Here is a 16,661-nt window from a genome sequence, read left to right on the forward strand (position 1 = left end):
ATGACGTGATGTTTACTTCCTGAGGAGATTAGATCCTCTTGGAAAACACTTTGTTCTTGAGCATCCTCATAAAAATAAGCTTTAGCTTGGCTAAAGAAAAACCAGGCATGAATGACCCATGAATTTGACATAGTTGAGCATGTGTTCTTGCTCAGTTCTTGCAGCAGTGAAGATGAAGCTGAGCCTGCTGTTCCTCCATCATTTCCTTAGAGGCTATGTTAGGTATGCAGGAAAGAAAGAGGTCTTCTGGCTTCAGTTGTGACAGAGTGTGAAGTAAATCACAATAGGCTTGCTGATTTTAGAGGTTGAAAGTCAGGTGAGCTGGTCTCTTGGGTACTAGTGGTTCATTGATTGGTTTGCATGGTTTTCCCTTCTGAGCTTGAGGACTGCAGCAGTATCTGATGCATCAGCGACTACTCAAGCTGAACAAAAGGACCTGGGTTCCTCAAATGGGTTTTAAGACCAAAAGTTAGTTACAGGCCTGACCCTTGCTCTTTTGTTTCTGTGTAAACTTGGGCTTTACCCAGCTCCTGTTTGGCTTGGGCCCTGTGGCCACATTTGAAACCACCTTTTCCATTTGTTGTGGTGAGGAGGAAAAGTGGCTTCCCTAAATCCCTGCGGATATGGTGAGGGACCCTTTCAAACCTCTTTTATGGAGTGGTGGCAGTGGTCTCCAGTGGCTGGTCATGGCTCTTTCCTGGATGCCCAGAGTCGAGGGTTGCCCATCCAGCCATGATCCTCTGCTGTCTTTGTGAGGTCCTGAAGGCATGTCAGCATGTTGCACTCCTGGGTGACTGCTGGGTTAGTGAGGGGCACCGGTGGAGACACCAGCATCAGTTCCTGAGATCTAGAAAGTTGCTACATGTGTTAATTTCTGACTGCCCTTTGTTAGAAAGATGCTTAAACTTGAAAGAAATTTATTGCTTGTTGATCACATTTCACTTAAAAAAAATGGTCTGACCTACTGCTGCTACAAGGATGTTTTCCATGCTCTTGTTCTTGCAAGAATAGACTTTCTTGGTTAAACCCTTGATGAGGGTTGTTGCCCAGTGTTCATGTATCACAGCAGTGTGATGTGATGGTGAGGGTGTAACAGGAAGAACTTCCTTGCTTTTGAGTGGATAACAAATGTTGTTCGGTAGGGAATATCCAAGAGTTACTTCATTCGAGTGTTTGGAGATGGGTCTTGATGAAGACTTTGGGAATAGGATTGTTCTGGCCCCGTGATTTTGTTTTTCCTGCATCTTTTTGGAGGGAGTGTGGCACCAGTGAGGATTTCACCTGCAGAAGTGAAAAATCCAGGGAAGGAACTGTGCACAGTCCTCTGCCCAAAGCACCTCCCTCCCACTGCTCTCAGCAGGAAAATGGATTAGGTTGCCCTGTCTGCCAGTCCTTTAGCCTGTTTCTGGCGGGTTACCAATGCTGTCTGATGGATGTTTTTCTCTTTCTGTCATGGCTTTACACTATTATCTTATTTTTCATGCATCATCAACTGCCTGCCTGTGACAGAGCAGTTTTGAGCATTCCTTGCTGCTTGCAGAATTTGAGGATGAAAGTTGGGTGGATTGGTAACCCATTCAGCTATCCGGCTGCCTGCACATGCTTTTGTTCCAGGAGCATGTAGCGAATAAAGACATCGCGTTAAGGGGCGAGGAAGGGGAAACAAAGCGTTTTAATATTTGTAGTTGCTTTCTGGGCCTTTCACAGCATCGCTTTGTCTACGTGAACTGCATGAATTTGCATGCTGGAGTGCAGCCGCCCAGGGCCCCCGCGCCTCCACCCCGCTTGGTTGTTCTACCTTCTGTTTCCTCTTGCTTCCCTTTCATTGTTTGTGCTTCTCGTGTGCCCCCTCCCAGCTTCCCTCTTCCATGTATTTGTGCTTTTCCTTTCTTCCCCTCCCCTATAGCACTTGTGGGCTTTGGATTCTGGCTTCCTCTGAAGCTGCAGAGCTGTTTGGGGATGGCTCACCTACTGCTCTCGCTCCACAGCCGATCCCGAGGGGTGCCCGGAGCGCTGCAGTTGGTGAGGGTGTGCGTGGGCTCTTGCGCCGGGGATGAGGGGGAGCTGGCTGTATCTAGCCTGCTGACTGGCTTCCACTGGTCTGCTGCTTCCTCCAGCATTTCAATGTGTCTTCCTGGATTCCCTTTTTAGCTCTGAGACCAGCTGGTCTTCCCAGTCGGATGTGGTGGCTGTATTCCCTTGTGCCTGTTTCTTCTTTCTTGGTAAAGGTGGTGTGAAGTCGGGGGTAACCACGGAGCACCCACTGACCTTGCTCACCTTGCCCTTAACCTCCCTTTTATACCAAATGTCCCTGGCATTTGGGCAGCTGGATTTTTCTTTGAAAACCAGTGGGATTTTGACGTGGAAAATCTTGAATGTGAGAGACTTGATTAGAGCAGTTGTGGTTTTTATAGACCCCTTATAATTTTGTGGTTTTGTGTGTTTGTTTGCAGCTTGTTAATACTTAAATAAAATGCTTGGGAGAAAAGCTCCTTTATGTAAGACTTGACACCCAAGCCATTCACCACTGAAGGCAGAAAAAGCTCCAAATATTGACAGCCAGGCTGTAGCACTTCAGTGCAAATCTGAAAGGCAGTTATGTTTTATTTTTGCTGAAAAGGAGAGGAAAGAGTACAAGGAAAAGCACAGTAAGAGTATCAGGCCAGCTGTTTGCACAAGTGTATGAAAGAAACACAAATGACAATTGTCGTTCATGGCCTACACCACTTAAAAGAGGTGTCAGAGGGTCATAGTTGGCTGTTTCTGTCTGTCAAAAACCATGTAGGTGGTTACTGGGAGCATCTGAAGGCACAGGCAGGTGGGTTGGGTACCTGCAGAGCACTTTTCCTTCTGCCCCTTCAGTTCGGAGGGAGGAACTACCTTGAAATGACATAATGAAGGTTAACTTGTAATTCTTGTTATCACAACTGAAAATGACAGTAAGTCATCAAAATAAGTGTAAACCAAACTTTATTTTGATGTCAATGCAGTGTATGACTGATGTGATGGGTTTTCTGCTGTTCCTGTGTCTCACATGCAGGAGATGAGCTAGATGTTTCCTTAGAGGAGCACCTAGTGAATGTTTCAATTTGCTTGCAGATACTAAGGAGATTACAGTAACTTGTTTCACTTTACTGTGACAGTGTTTCAGGTGCTTGAATTTTACAGAAAGATATCATAGTGTTTACTGTATCATTATTAGAGGCACTGGACAAATACAGAGCTGCTGCCTTAGTTTTCACTTACAAGGCTCTGCTCGAGTCTGAAATATTATTTTTTTCCCTTCTCCCAAGTAGTAGCAGCTTGTCTTCAGTTTCTGTTCTTCAGTGCAGCTCAGGGGCTAATAAGGTTAATTGTTCTACTGGTTTCGAAAGCCGATGAAGACCTTGATCTTACATATATTCATCAGAGATACGCGGCACTGCAGTGTGTCATTAACGATCCCATCAGCTGTGCCCAAATTAAATGTACAGAGTCACCTACTTCAAAGCAGGGTTTGTCTGAAGACACACCATTTGAGACAGACTTGGGGTGGGAATTGTGTTCCTCTTTGGGCTGTTAAAAGGCTTCTCCAGACTCCCAGCTGAGCTTCTGGATGGTGCTGATAGGACTTGGGGCTGGTTGGCCATGCAGATTATGCAGTAGCTGTCAGCTCAGGCTCTTGAGACTTGTGTGACACAAGAGGGGCGCTTTCAAGGGCTTTCCAACACAAGATAAGCACCTGCCCCATTTTCAGGATAATGTTTGGAGGAAGGGGATTTTTTTTCTTTTCATAGGTAGGCTGCTGGGAACTGCATTTTAACTTCCAGGAGGTGTTCCTTCCTGCTGTAGTCCTGTAGTTTGAGAATGCTAGTTTGTTTGTTGTTTTTTTGTTTTTTTGGTTTTTTTTGGGTTTTTTTTTTTTGGTTTTTTTTTTTTTTTGGTTTTTTTTTTTTTTTTGTAAATCCTTAGTGTAAATCTGCATGCACATGTAGCCTGGAGCACACAGAGGAGTGAAGATAGGAGAAAGCTGGACAGGGAGGTCTGTGTGTGAGAGTGATTTTTAAATTTTTTGTTTTTCCTTGCACAATTGAGATGTGCTGTGGCTGCACTGTAGATTGGGAAGTTTGCTTCATTGCTGCTTGGTGAAAAGTGAAGAGGAGAAATGGTAAGGTGGCTAGTGTTAAGGGTGAGCACAGTGTAATGACACAGACCCAGGGTTCTGATGACTGGCAGATGCTAAGCCATTTAAAGGAGGAACTAAGCCGTTTAAAATGAGGATAGCATGCTGTCTGGCTGTGGCAGAGGAGCTGTTTCTGGAGAAGATGCATAAAGAGTCCTCTGTTTCTGCTTGGTATCATACTGAGGTCCTAGAAGTACAAAAAGAGCTTGGAGAAGCTGGAAAACATGATGGGTTTGTATCATGCCATCCTGTTGGGGTCTAACAGCAAGACTTAGCAAGGTCTCTAGAGGAGATGACTGGGTCTTCATGGAGGCTGGTTGCTGGGACCTCTAGGTAGATCTGTGCTGAAGAGCTTTGTGGTGTACTGCAGATCCTGGACAATTACATGGTGTCTCCAACCTCTGGGCAGGCATACAGAAAGATTGTCAAGTCCTCAAATTAACTTGTACTTCCCTGTCAGTCTTGTTCCAGATTTGGTTGTGTTATGGTGGAGGCTGTGCTGCTTCCCTTGTAGGAGCTGCTTGTGACAAAAGACGGAAGTTCAGATGCATCTGGTAGCTTTTGGCAAGATCTGTATTAATATTAGCCATAAGATCATTAGTTTAGACATGATAATGTTAATTATTAGTATTAATGTTAACTTTAATCATACTTGCTGCCATAGTGGTTGCCATTTTTCCTAACATCGTGAAGCTCAGATCTTCAGAAATCCTGCTGCCTGTCCCATTCAGTAGGCAGGTAGGGCTGCCTGATCTGTGTAAGCATCTGAAGCTACTAGAAAAATGATTAGTGTTTACAGGTGTTTTTTTTTCCAGTATGTAAGTCAAAGCTGGTGGCTTGGGGCCTGTTCTTTGGTATGCTTACATGGGAAACATGTAGGAGGGGTGGTGGAAAGTATAGTCTTTTAATTTAAAAAGATTTTTCCCCCCCTACCTTTTCATTGCTAAGGTCTGTAGTTCGTGTCTTGTAGAACCATCACCTGCAGAAGGAGAAGCTGGGAAAACTCACCAGCTGTTCCTGGCAGGACGACTGTGACCTCCTCCTGAAAAATGTTAATCTCCCTAAAGTTGTCCCTGGTTTCATCAGCAGGGGTTGAGTGGCTGTAACACACTTCATTTTTAGTTATACCTAAAGCTTTCCTGGAGATCTTGGCCAGTTCAGAGTCACTACCTCCTTGTTTTAAATGGATTTCCTGCAGGGAGCTCATTGAACCAACACTTGAGTTCATTTCTGTAGACAGCTCAAAGTGGTTTGTGGTGAACTGCAAGCTGACACAGTGCAGCTGCATGTCTTGAAAATTACCTGAGTGCAGCAACTGAGCTAAGACGATGTGTTCAGAGCTTCTGCTCTCTCTGCTTTCTGTGTGTGCTGCTAATCAATGGTAGGATCTGGGTTTGGCACCTCACTGTGCCAATTGGAATGTGATACTTTGCCTTTGCTTTTGGGATTGACAGGTGATCTGCATTTCAAGGCATTCTGCATCCTATTTCTTCAGATACTAGCTATTGAAATTTACTGGTGGGGCAGAAAATTTGAAAGTGGAGGAAATGGTCTTCCTGTAGCTGGAGGGCAATTGATTGCTTTGGGTAGAAATTCTGTTTGTGAGTGGATTTTGTATAGATGCATTTGCATAAATGGAAAATGAGTCTGTTCAGTCAGCATTTGGGAAGAAGCAGCAGAATAGCCAAGTTAAGTCACCATTTATATCTTTTGCCAGATGAGCCGAAACCTCAGATGGGATATCCATCAACCACCTTACCTGACTCATAAAGGAGTTGTAGGAATTTTAGATTTCTGAATTTGTTTTGCAAACAAGTCACCTGAGAATCCATCTGTGATTGACTTAAAAGTGGTACGTATGTCCAGTCCTGAGATTCTTACATGGTATTTTCTCTGTTTGTCAGGCTGATTCGGAGGAGGATGTGGAAGAGCATCCGCAAGAGCAAAGGTAAGCTAACCTCAAATGGAAGCAAGAGGTCCTTGAAATGAACTCAAGTTCATTTTGGTTTTTGCTTTAGGAAACACCAAAGTGTAATTGGGCAGACTGCTAAAAAATTACTGTTTTCTCCTGCATGTTAAATTGTTTTTTCTTACTCGTGGCTTACAATTTTCTCAACTTAATGTTAATATTGATTTATTAGCAAAATCAAAAAATGTGTGCTCAGTGTATGCAAGCACAAAATACCTTCTTGCATCTCTCTTAATCCTGTCTCTAAGATGAATTTGCTTCTCATTGCTTTCACACACACAAAAAAAATGTTTTGTTGTATATTTTGTAATTGTAGCCACAACTCTGCTGTTTCTGTTAATATCAGACCTTCTGTATTTTGAAGAGTTGGGTAAATAGCATTACAGATTATTTTTTAAATACACATTTTGTTTCCTCTGATCGTCCAGGTTAAAATACTTGGACATCTACCAGGGAAACACTTCCTTCCTTTGGTATGTGTTAACGTGGTCACGGCTTTCAGTGCCATGCCAGCCAGAGCGATCACAAGACTTAAAATAAACATGTGTAACAGCACCGTTTTCTGATGGCTGCAGTTAGCCACAAATGCTTTTCTCATCTATCTCCAGTCTTTGCCTTTAGCTAAGGTTTGAGAGCAAATAGATCTGATAAAACACAAGCCTTGCTGGGAGCTGGCAGAAGGAGTAAACCTGGGGGGTGGCAACAGGATGGTTATGTTGGGTCAGTCCTGCTCTGCAAGGCTTCTTCACATGGCTTTTCTCCTTCTGTCCCATTGGGAGCCTTCTCATCTGAACCCAGCATCACACTGAGGCTCTTGTGCCTCATCTCTGTGGGAATTACAAAGATGGTTTGGAAACAGGATGTGAGAATTACTGCGGCTGCTGACAGCTGGTGCTGATTACTTGTGCTTGCCTAAGTGCCCCAATTCCTACCTGCAGAAGGGATTTTTTTTTTTCTGCCTCCTCTTGTGAAAAGAAGTGTAAACTACTGAAAGCTGCATTTCCCTGCACAAAAAAAAAAGTTTCTGATTTTTTCATCTGGGAGCTATTATGTTTTGGATGCAGAATCTTTACTGTGTAACTTTATTGCCTGCATGCTTTCTTTATTGAGAGATAGTCAGAAGGAAGTAGTCTCTTATGCTGTTCTTTAAGATTGTTTCTGATTGTTTCCTTAGTAGGCAGAGAGATATAATTTAGGTGAAAAAAAAAATCTCTACTTGCCTGTTTTTCTCTGGAGGTGGCTACTATGGCAATAATAAAAATATTATTGAAAATAATTAGTTCTTGAGACTCAGAGAGGAAAAAGTGATTTGACTGGAGTTTTTTTTAGGTGGTTCAGGTGCTTAAAATTTTTTCTAGTAATTATTCATTTTCAGAAATTAACTTGCTTTTTGGGAGTAAAGTTTGTAGAGGTTTCACATGCATGGTGGAAACATCCTTCTATTGTTATACTGAAATGCTTCAGGAAACTTGCCTAAACCAATTCTGGCTTGTGTGCATCTTCTAAACCGTTTTGGTTTGCTGCTGTAGGTAAACACATACATAGACCTGTGTGTGCTCTATATATTGAAGGAATGCTATAGTGTAGATTTAATGAAGAAGAGCCAGCAAAGGTACATTGGAAACACTAGAATTTATTAGTTTATTTCCAGATTAATTTTCATTCTCTTGGCTTACATTACTATATGGTGAAATCATGGGGATTTCCTTTTCCTGTAGCAGCAAAACCTGAAGCTTGCAGCACCTTCATCTCATTATCTGACTGCATGCCCTGGGGAAATCAGCTGAAGCTACTGTAATTGGATGTGAAGCCCCTAGAAGCAAAGCACCTTAGTGTAGGGGTATTAGCAGAAGTTAAAGGAATAGAGAAATCAGAAATTTCCCCAGAGATGAAGGAAGTAGAGAGGGTTCATCATCTTGGGGCATAATGGAGAAAGTCTCTTTCCAAAACATTGTTTTATTCAGTTTTTAATTCTAGGTTAGTGGGTTCCCTGGGAGCTTGCTAACCTACTTTGAAAAAACCAAACACAACAAAAGCAGTAAAGTATTAACAGTTTTCTAACAGACTTCCTGTGCATTTGCATCATAAGATCTTCCTTTTGGGGTGGTCTTCTTGGTTTGCTGTTCTTCTGGCAAGTGCACAAGGGAGATGGATGTAGTCTTACAGTTTCTGCCTTAGGTTTAGCTTTAACAAATAGAGAAATTTGCATGGAGGTAAAAGACAAAATTGTCAAAATATTTTGGTGAAGAGCTGTTTCAGAGGTGAATGAGAAATGGTTGATTTGTAGGTCCATGGGTTTGCAGCTGCCCTGAGTGAGGAGATCATTATCATCTCCTTGATTTCCACCCTATGATTCCTGCTATTCTGATTGCTTGGATGCTTCCACAGGTTGCTTTGTGCTGTTTTGTGTCTCTCTGGCTCAGATTCTGAAATAAGAATACAGCACAGTAGACACTCAAATACTGCTTCAGGCCACAGACTTTGAGAGAATTAAAGTCATGTGTATTTGGACTAGCCTATTAAAAAGCTTCCAGTTTCCTTAAAAACTTTTCTTTACATTTGAAAGTCAGGAGCGAAAAGACACCTTTCATAACAGTCAATGACAGGTGTTAATAATAAAAGGGTTTGTTGTTGTGTTTGGAGGGTGGGTTTTTTTTTTTGTTTTTTTTTTTTTTTTTTGTTTTGGGGTTTTTGGTTTTTTTTTTTTTTTTTGTACTTTTGCCCCTTCATCCTGGTGAATTCTTTGGTTGCCACAACTGGCAGTAGTAAATTTTGAAAGTTTAGGTGCATGCTGAAGCAGCATAATGAGTCAGCACCCAGGGGAATGGCCTGAAGTTGTGTTGGAAGGTTTAGTTGGATATTAGAAAAACTGTTTTTCACCTTTTCTTGTTGGGCACTGGAACAGGCTTCCCAGGGAAGTGGTCACAGCTCCAAGCCTGACAGAGTTCAAGAATCATTTGGACAATGCTGTCAGGCACATGGTGTGACTCTTGGGGATGGTTCTGTGCAGAGGCAGGAGTTGGACTTGATCCTTGTGGGTTCCTTCCAACTCAGCATCTTCTGTGGTTCTGTGAAATGCAGAAGTCTGGCACAAATAGAGACAGTACTGTCAGGTGATGTGCACAAATCATGCTATCAAAATTTGTAGCTTTCTACTTCAAGGAAGTAGTCATTGGGCTACAAAAAAAAACAACAACGGAATTTCACTTGTATAACATTAATAGTACTTAGGTTTTGAGGGCTTCTGCAGAAAGGCCTTTGAGGATGCAGTTTTGCAGCTGGCACTTCAAGGAACATTTGCACCAGAATAAACTGCTGTACTCAAGATGTGAAACATATATTCTTAATATGTGATACACAGTGATTGCCTATGAGAAAGGAAATCCATGAAATACTAGAAGGATGGAATGAAATTAGCCAGGAATTTTCCAGCCTTTTCCTATGGTAGGGCATATTTTGCTTTGCGTAGGTAGGTATCAACTGCTAGGAAAAGTCTGAGTGTGATGCAGTTGGCTCAGTCAGGCATTTCTGCTGAACCTTTGATCGCTGGAGAGCGTTTGACCCTGTGGACTGGAGCTCTTGGGGCAGTAGATGGCATTGGCTCCCAGTGGGCTCCTGCTAGGGTGTCAGTGCGGCCTGGGAGTGACAGCTGATGCCCAGCACTTTGACCTCTCCTGATTGCTTGGTGGAATTACTCCTAATCATGTTGTTTTTGCTGTGTCTGTGAAATATTGCTCCAGATGTGAAGGAGGAATTGAAGGTAGAGGCAGCAAGGGAGTAGCTTACTAGCTGCCTGAGAAGAGAGCAAAGCAGCTGAGGCGCACAGACTGCAGAATTGCTGGAGGGTTTAGGGAATACTTAAGAGCTGTAGTTACAACATTGGCTTCAGGAAGAATCCAGAGTGGCAGTGGGAGAATGAAGAATGAGCCTGCTCCTCATTGCGAGGCTGTATATTGCAATTTCTCCCTGGCCACGACTTCGTCTCCAGTCAAGAGGCACAAATGAGGGCTGGCGCTGTAGATGGAGTATTAAGACACTTCAGAGTTGACTCGTCCTTCCAAAAAGCCTTCGGTCTTAGTGCCATAATTCTTGACAGTCCAATTGGAAAGTAGTGGCATGGGACTAGTGGTGTGCCTGTGCACCAGATAGCGTGCTTGGGTGGTAGCTAAGGCAGGAAAAGAAAGATTGAAAAATAGGTTAGGATCAACCAGATTTTCTTTTTCCTTCTGCTTTTTTTTTTACTGAAATGAATAAAAACTGATTTTGTGCCAGCAGAAATGTCTGAATATTAAAAATAAAAAAGAAGTTTGTTGCATTTATTTTTAAAATGTCTTCTATTAAAATCAAAGTGAGTATCCATTGAGAAAACGTTTCAAAATGAAAAACTGAAAAATAGTTCTGAGAGTGTCAGTGAGTGCTTAAACTATCTGAAAGGAACCATCTTAATATTTTCAACCTAAGCTTGTATAGAGTACCACTGGTCATTTAGATTGTTATTAAACTTAACCCAAAAGTAAGTCTAACTACATGAAAACTTCTCCTAGAATATATGCTTGGTCTTGTAATAGTGAAAGCTACTTTTATTAAGTTTTAGTGTTTTTAAAAAATTTTTGTTTTACAAAAGAATCAAAAATCCATGTACATGGTAGAAAAGAAGAAGCTGACTTTCTTGGGAAAAAGCATTTTAGTCCCTTACTGTAAGGACTTTTAGTCCTTTTAGTCCATTACTATACTTGTATAAGGTAGCAATTTTTGCAGTATGCACATGTTTTTAGTGGTTAGCACTAAAACCTTCTTCAATATTGGCTAACTTGTTTTTAGTTGATAAGTCACGGCTGTTGTGCCCCACTTCCACTGTGTCTAAATCACCAAGGGACTACTAATTTTAAATTTTACTGGATGCCTAAAGAAATTAAATTTACTTTACATAATCCTTAGAAGTAAAGGAGGAGAATTGAGATGGACACACCCACCTGTAACACATGGGTGAAAATCCCAAAGGAAACACTGTAGGGAACACAGGATATTGTTAAACTGGATTAAAAGCAGTTTACAGAAAAGAATTGCAAGAGGTCAATGAAATTGGAAGTTCTCTTGTAGATGAAGAAACAGATAGTTCCTTCCAAAATAATCAGTTTTACTCGTCATCTCCTTCCTTATGCTTTTGCCAGGCACAACTAGGGTGGCAGGCTGAACTCCTGCCGCTTTAATTGTTTATCTCTGTTTTATGTGGCAGTTGATTCACTGATGAACTTTGCCTTGCTGAACTTTGTATTAGATGATGTTAGGGACAGCTTTTCCTCTGTGTGCATTGCTTCTTCCAAAATACTGGTCCTTTTGCAAAATTACATTCCTTGCCTGATGGTACAGGGAGTAAAAATGTGTTTTGTTTTTTTCCCCTGGGACATTGTATGGTGTGCAAACAAATGTTTCAGCTGTTATTTGTTTCTTTATTTCTAAATTGTTTTTAGACATTTCATAAATGAGAGAAGTTGCCCAGGCCTGCTGTGTACAGCAAACTGAGGAGGTGACCCTGTGGCTTTCTGTGATCATGACATAATGGCAAATGACAGTCTTGCACTTGTTTGCAAAGAGCTGTCAAACTTCTGTCCTCAGTGTAGGTCCTACTTGACCATGATGGAAATACTTCAAAGGTGATGAATGGCCATATTTAATTACTCTTAGACTTGCTGTTGCAGTCCCACTCATCATGAAAATCTTGTCTTTTTGCACTGCACGAGCTCTGCTGGAATGTGTATATTTTTCTCACTTTTGTGCACCCTCTTGGGCTGGAGGATGTTCATGGTTGAACCAGAGACTCTTTGAACTGTGTCAGCTCGTATGCTGCCTAAAATGCACTTTCTCATCTGTGGCTGACAACTATACTTTGAGAAATGAAGGCAATCTTGGTATGGTAGTTGCAAATTGGCACTTCTACATTCATATGGCTCACGGTGCCTTGAAAAGCCACACAGGCTTCTATGGAAACAGCAGTTTCTATACTGGTAAGAATAGCAGGCTGGGGCTGTGAGGTCATTGTTTGCACAGGGATTAGTGTATATGGAGAAATTGTGTTTGTGGATATGTGCTACTGGAGGAAACTTTCTCACGTGTAATGACCTGTTTTAAAAGGACAAGTAAACTATGCTTTACATTTTGGTGCCCTATATAGTTCTTTGTCTTCCTCTGTTAATTTCTTCACTTTCTGTTCTCGGTATCTTCTGCAGATACCTTGCCTACTGTCTTATGGCATCTCTACTATTTTCTTTTAAGCTTCTGTCTGGGCCATGCCTGAAATGATTGTAATTTCTCTACTGCCAGAGGAAGAGGATCTTTCACTCTGTTGCCTGGTGCTGTCCCCTGCCTTGTGCAGCCCTACAAATTCTCTGGATTAGAAGAACTTGTTTTATTGCCAGGATAACATTTACTTGTGATCATTCTCGGGTTGGTTTCCCTGTTGCTCTCTGGCAGCATCAGCTGAAAATGTGCACGGAAGTTCTCCCTCAAAGTCTACAGCCTGTTGTGTGGGATGGGTGCCCTGTATCACCTGCAGGATGGGGTTTTGTGTGTTAGGAGTAACGCCTTTGGGGCCGTGGCTGTGGGGTGGGAGCGGGGTAAAGCATTTGCACTGCGATGATAGCTAGCCTGGGGGACAGCTCGTGGGTTTTGGGTGCATGGCGTGGCGAATCATGCAGTGGCAGCACTGTGTGGACAGTTGCAAGCTGGTGCACACACGTGTACGTTATTTGTTGTGCAGGATTTTTTCTTTGGCACTTGGTAAACTCCTCATAGCCTGTGCTTTGGGACAGAGCCCACCCGGAGTGCATGGCCTTTCGAGTCAGGACAAGCCTGGTCTGAGCAGGTGGGACAAGGACATGTTATGGTGTCTTATTTCCCATTGTGTTTGGTTCAGTACTGGCTGCAGAGGCAGATCTTGTGGCACAGCCTGTTGGTGTTTGCATTCAGCAAACACATGGAGAAGGTCAGCTTTTAATGCCAGGCCAGTCGCATGCTGCGAGGGCGGTGCAAGCCTGCTTGGGAACAGGACATTTTTCTTGTTAAACTTAACCTGACTTGTTTTGAAAAAGGGGATGTTGGGACACATTTTGTGTGTTTAGAGAAGAGGGGGGAAAAAAAAACAAAGAAAAGCAAAAGTAAACATCTGCTATGGCATGTTTCTCCATGTTCATTTGTCAACTTTGTGTCCCCCTATCCTGCACCTGCTGTTTCTGTAATATAAGTAGTTTCAGAATAGGAACTTTTTTCTTATGCTTTTACATTTTAATACACTAGTAATGGATTTCAGATGTCTGTTAATCTCAGGCTAATCTTTCTGTTTTGTGGGCAGTGGGACACAAAGCATTTAGCCTTTGGTCTGTGCATTTATTATTAATAAATTATTTTCACCTCCATAATAGCTGTTTCTTAGTTGCCCATAAAAGGACTCAATTTGCAGTAATGTTACCATTTTACAGTTAAACAATAGACATCTGAAATTGTAGATGAGTGTCAGCAGTCTGAAAAATTGACACCCTGTAAGAATTTAGCTTCACAGTTTTTCTACTGTTGAAGATTGGCAAACTGTGACAAAATAGAAGAAAGCTTAAACAACAGTTTGCTCACTTGTAGGAATTTGTGTAGAGTCTGCTTCTGAATGATCAACCCCACTACTCTGGTTTGATTATTAGCATAAAGTATCCTGAAATCTATCTAATGCAGTGTAATAAAGAGCTATAGGTGCAGCTGTTACCTGGCTCACATCTTCATAGATACTCAAAGGTGACATAAACCTAACTTACAATGACTCACATATTTTTATTTGATGAGGAAACATGCTCTAGGAAAGCTCTGCTCATGCCCTGGCAGTGGCTCTGACTGCATGACTTGTGGGCAAGTAGGTGAAGGAGCCTTTTAAGTAGTTTGGTGTTTGTCATAATAATGTAAGTGAAAAGATGAACAGGAAAACAACATCAACACTGCTTGTAGTTTAGTACTGGTTATAAATAATAAATTTTAAAAAACATCTTAGATTGTCTTAGACATCATTCTCTATCCACTTTCTTCAGTATCTGCTTTGGGAAGATATTTTTTCTTTTTGATGGTTATTGCAAAATGACCAACTCCCTTCAGGGCCCTGTCCACTTCAGGGAGGGGAGCAGTATATATAAAATATTATTCTTGCATGTGGCAACGGTGTGTATTAACTCTTTTGCAGAGTTCTGAGTACTGACCGCAAATATTTGCTTTGTATTTGTAGAAGGGTTTGCTTTTATCAAACAAGCTAATCACCTGGGAGAAACATGTGATCAGGATGAATAATTCAGGTGTCTGCTTGTTGTCTCAGAGGTCCACGGTTCTATGTTATGTCCAGGCTGCCAGCTGAGATAAGGAAGACAGAGAGCAAAGCTGGTGGTGTTGTCACCATATCTTCTTCTCCACCTCCTGGCCTCAAAGTGGTGTGCAAATCAAGCTGAGGATTTTTTTTTTCGGGTTTTCGTGTGTGTGTGTGTGTGTGTGTTTGTCTTAGTAACTTTTATAAATAGTAATGGAAATATAATTAGACAAGGATAACTCGGGATATTTTGTGTGTGTGTACAAAACAGACTTTACTTTCTGTAGAACAACTGGACTTTATACAAATATGGGAATTTCTCACAGACAGTGAAGAAGCTTTTTTTGCTCAGAATTATGAGGAAAAGAAGAAAGAAAAAAATATTTTCTGAGAGGAAGGTGAGAACTAGGTCTCTGTTCTTACTTTGACTTAAGTTCTCATCTTCCCATGTGTGCTTCAAGATGCAGTTGCAGAGCTCTAGCTGGTTGTTTACCATCTGACCCACCTGCGTACCAGAACTCTGCAGATGGCAAAATCAAGAAATTTGGAGTGCAAAATAATGCTTTTAGTTACTGCCTCATAAAAGCCAACTTCAGCTTTAAAACTTTGTGAAGACACATGAAGAAGCTGTAAAGACTTGGAAATAAAAAAGAGAAAGTTAAGATGGTGTATCCTGTTCAGTGCTATTGAAAACATGAGCTGTGTTGATTGGTTCATGGTTTTGTTGTGTTTCAGAGTTGGATTTTATGAGAAAGAAAAAGTTCTGTTAAAAATATTTGTTTGCAACAGCATGTTCTGTAAGGAAATATGAGAAATGCAGAAAATAACTCAATATTTATTAAGCTTAAAACTGCTTTTTTGCCAGTGTGATGGTAACAGAAAAGCAGTAACATAGCTGCAGTTGCATTATGAAAGAACTCGCTTCCTTTGCAGTACTAAAATTTGAAACTGATCTGGCTTTTGGAGACACTTGTATATCAATAGCATGATAATTTGACACATATCAAAATGCTTAGGAAGACTTCCAAAAGGCTGGATTTTAAATATATCTATATCTATGTACATAAATGTGTGTGTGTGTGTGTGTGTATGAAAAAAACAGCGACCTTAAGCCCAAATTATTCTGGCATAGATTTTTGCTAACTCTTTTGCATCTAAAAGTCATTATATATTGCTTTCCAGTTTTTTTTAAATTGATATTCATTATTTTAATGTTTCTCTCTGGATCCTGTTTATTTTCTTTGAAGCATAATTCTGTTGTTACATACATATGCACCTCTCAAAACGAAAAGCTAACTTTGAATTAAATAGGCAGTCTCAGCTTTACAAAATAGATAGAGATAAATGATGACTATCTGCCTTGTTGGTAGCACATTTACATTTATCTCCTGAGGAGAATTTCCCAGCTTTTTTTAGTCATGTGAATGCTTATATCTGATCTAATAGAAAGTTATTAATCTCTCTTTTTTTACTGTTCTTTGTTGTACTCTGGGACCCCTGAATTCTGCCACGTTCTTACAGCCTGTTTCCCCTCCTGAATTAATGGAGGGCTTGATTGAAAAGCTTTTGAGGGTCCCAGAAGGGAATTGTGATAAGAGACTCAGATTTCTAGGAGCTCTAGGGACTGGTGTTGAGTCACTTCGAGTGCTGCTGTTGACTCCTGCACACTTCTTTCAGAACTGATAGTGACTGTCAGGCAGTGAATTCAAATGTTAGTACTTAACACTTTTTAAAGCTTGTTGGTGCACTGAGGTATGGCCTTTCTTGTGAAGCTGCTTCAGTTATTTCTGTGATTTCTGGTTATTATCAAAATTAAAAAGAAAATATCATCTGGTATCCTGCTTCCTGCTGGCATTCTTTTTCTGGTGAACATTTTCAAAGAGTTCCTCTGTGGGCAGCATGTGGGGTTGGTGACATGAGGCAGCTCCTTGCAGTCCTTCAGCTGCAGGTGCTTGTTTCTTATCAGTGAGGACAGAGACAGGTTCAGCAGCCACGTGTAAGACCAAAATTGCGCTCATAAATGTGTATGCACTTTAATGGCATCTCTTGGCATTTGTTGGAGCAGTGTGTTGGGAATACACTTGGAATAAAGTGGGACTTTGGAGCCTTCTTTGACTCTGAGCCAGCAGTCTCAGTATGATGTGTTTAGCACCGGAGCGAGAAAAAACAGATGCATGCTTGTTTTTTTTATTATTTGT

At 41.4% G+C, this 16,661-nt stretch overlaps 1 protein-coding gene across 12 annotated transcripts in view; it reads left to right on the forward strand.

The window, feature by feature from the left end:
• Positions 1–16,661, forward strand: part of TMEM131L (transmembrane 131 like) — an 83,367-nt gene that overhangs the window by 5,672 nt on the left and 61,034 nt on the right. For all 12 annotated transcript variants that reach the window (XM_058839183.1, XM_058839178.1, XM_058839179.1 and 9 more), the window contains one exon: positions 6,067–6,110. In XM_058839183.1, coding sequence (XP_058695166.1) covers positions 6,067–6,110 — 44 coding nt within the window. The remainder of the gene's footprint in view (positions 1–6,066; positions 6,111–16,661) is intronic.

Source organism: Poecile atricapillus, chromosome 4, assembly GCF_030490865.1.
Source record: "Poecile atricapillus isolate bPoeAtr1 chromosome 4, bPoeAtr1.hap1, whole genome shotgun sequence".
NCBI lineage: Eukaryota > Metazoa > Chordata > Aves > Passeriformes > Paridae > Poecile > Poecile atricapillus.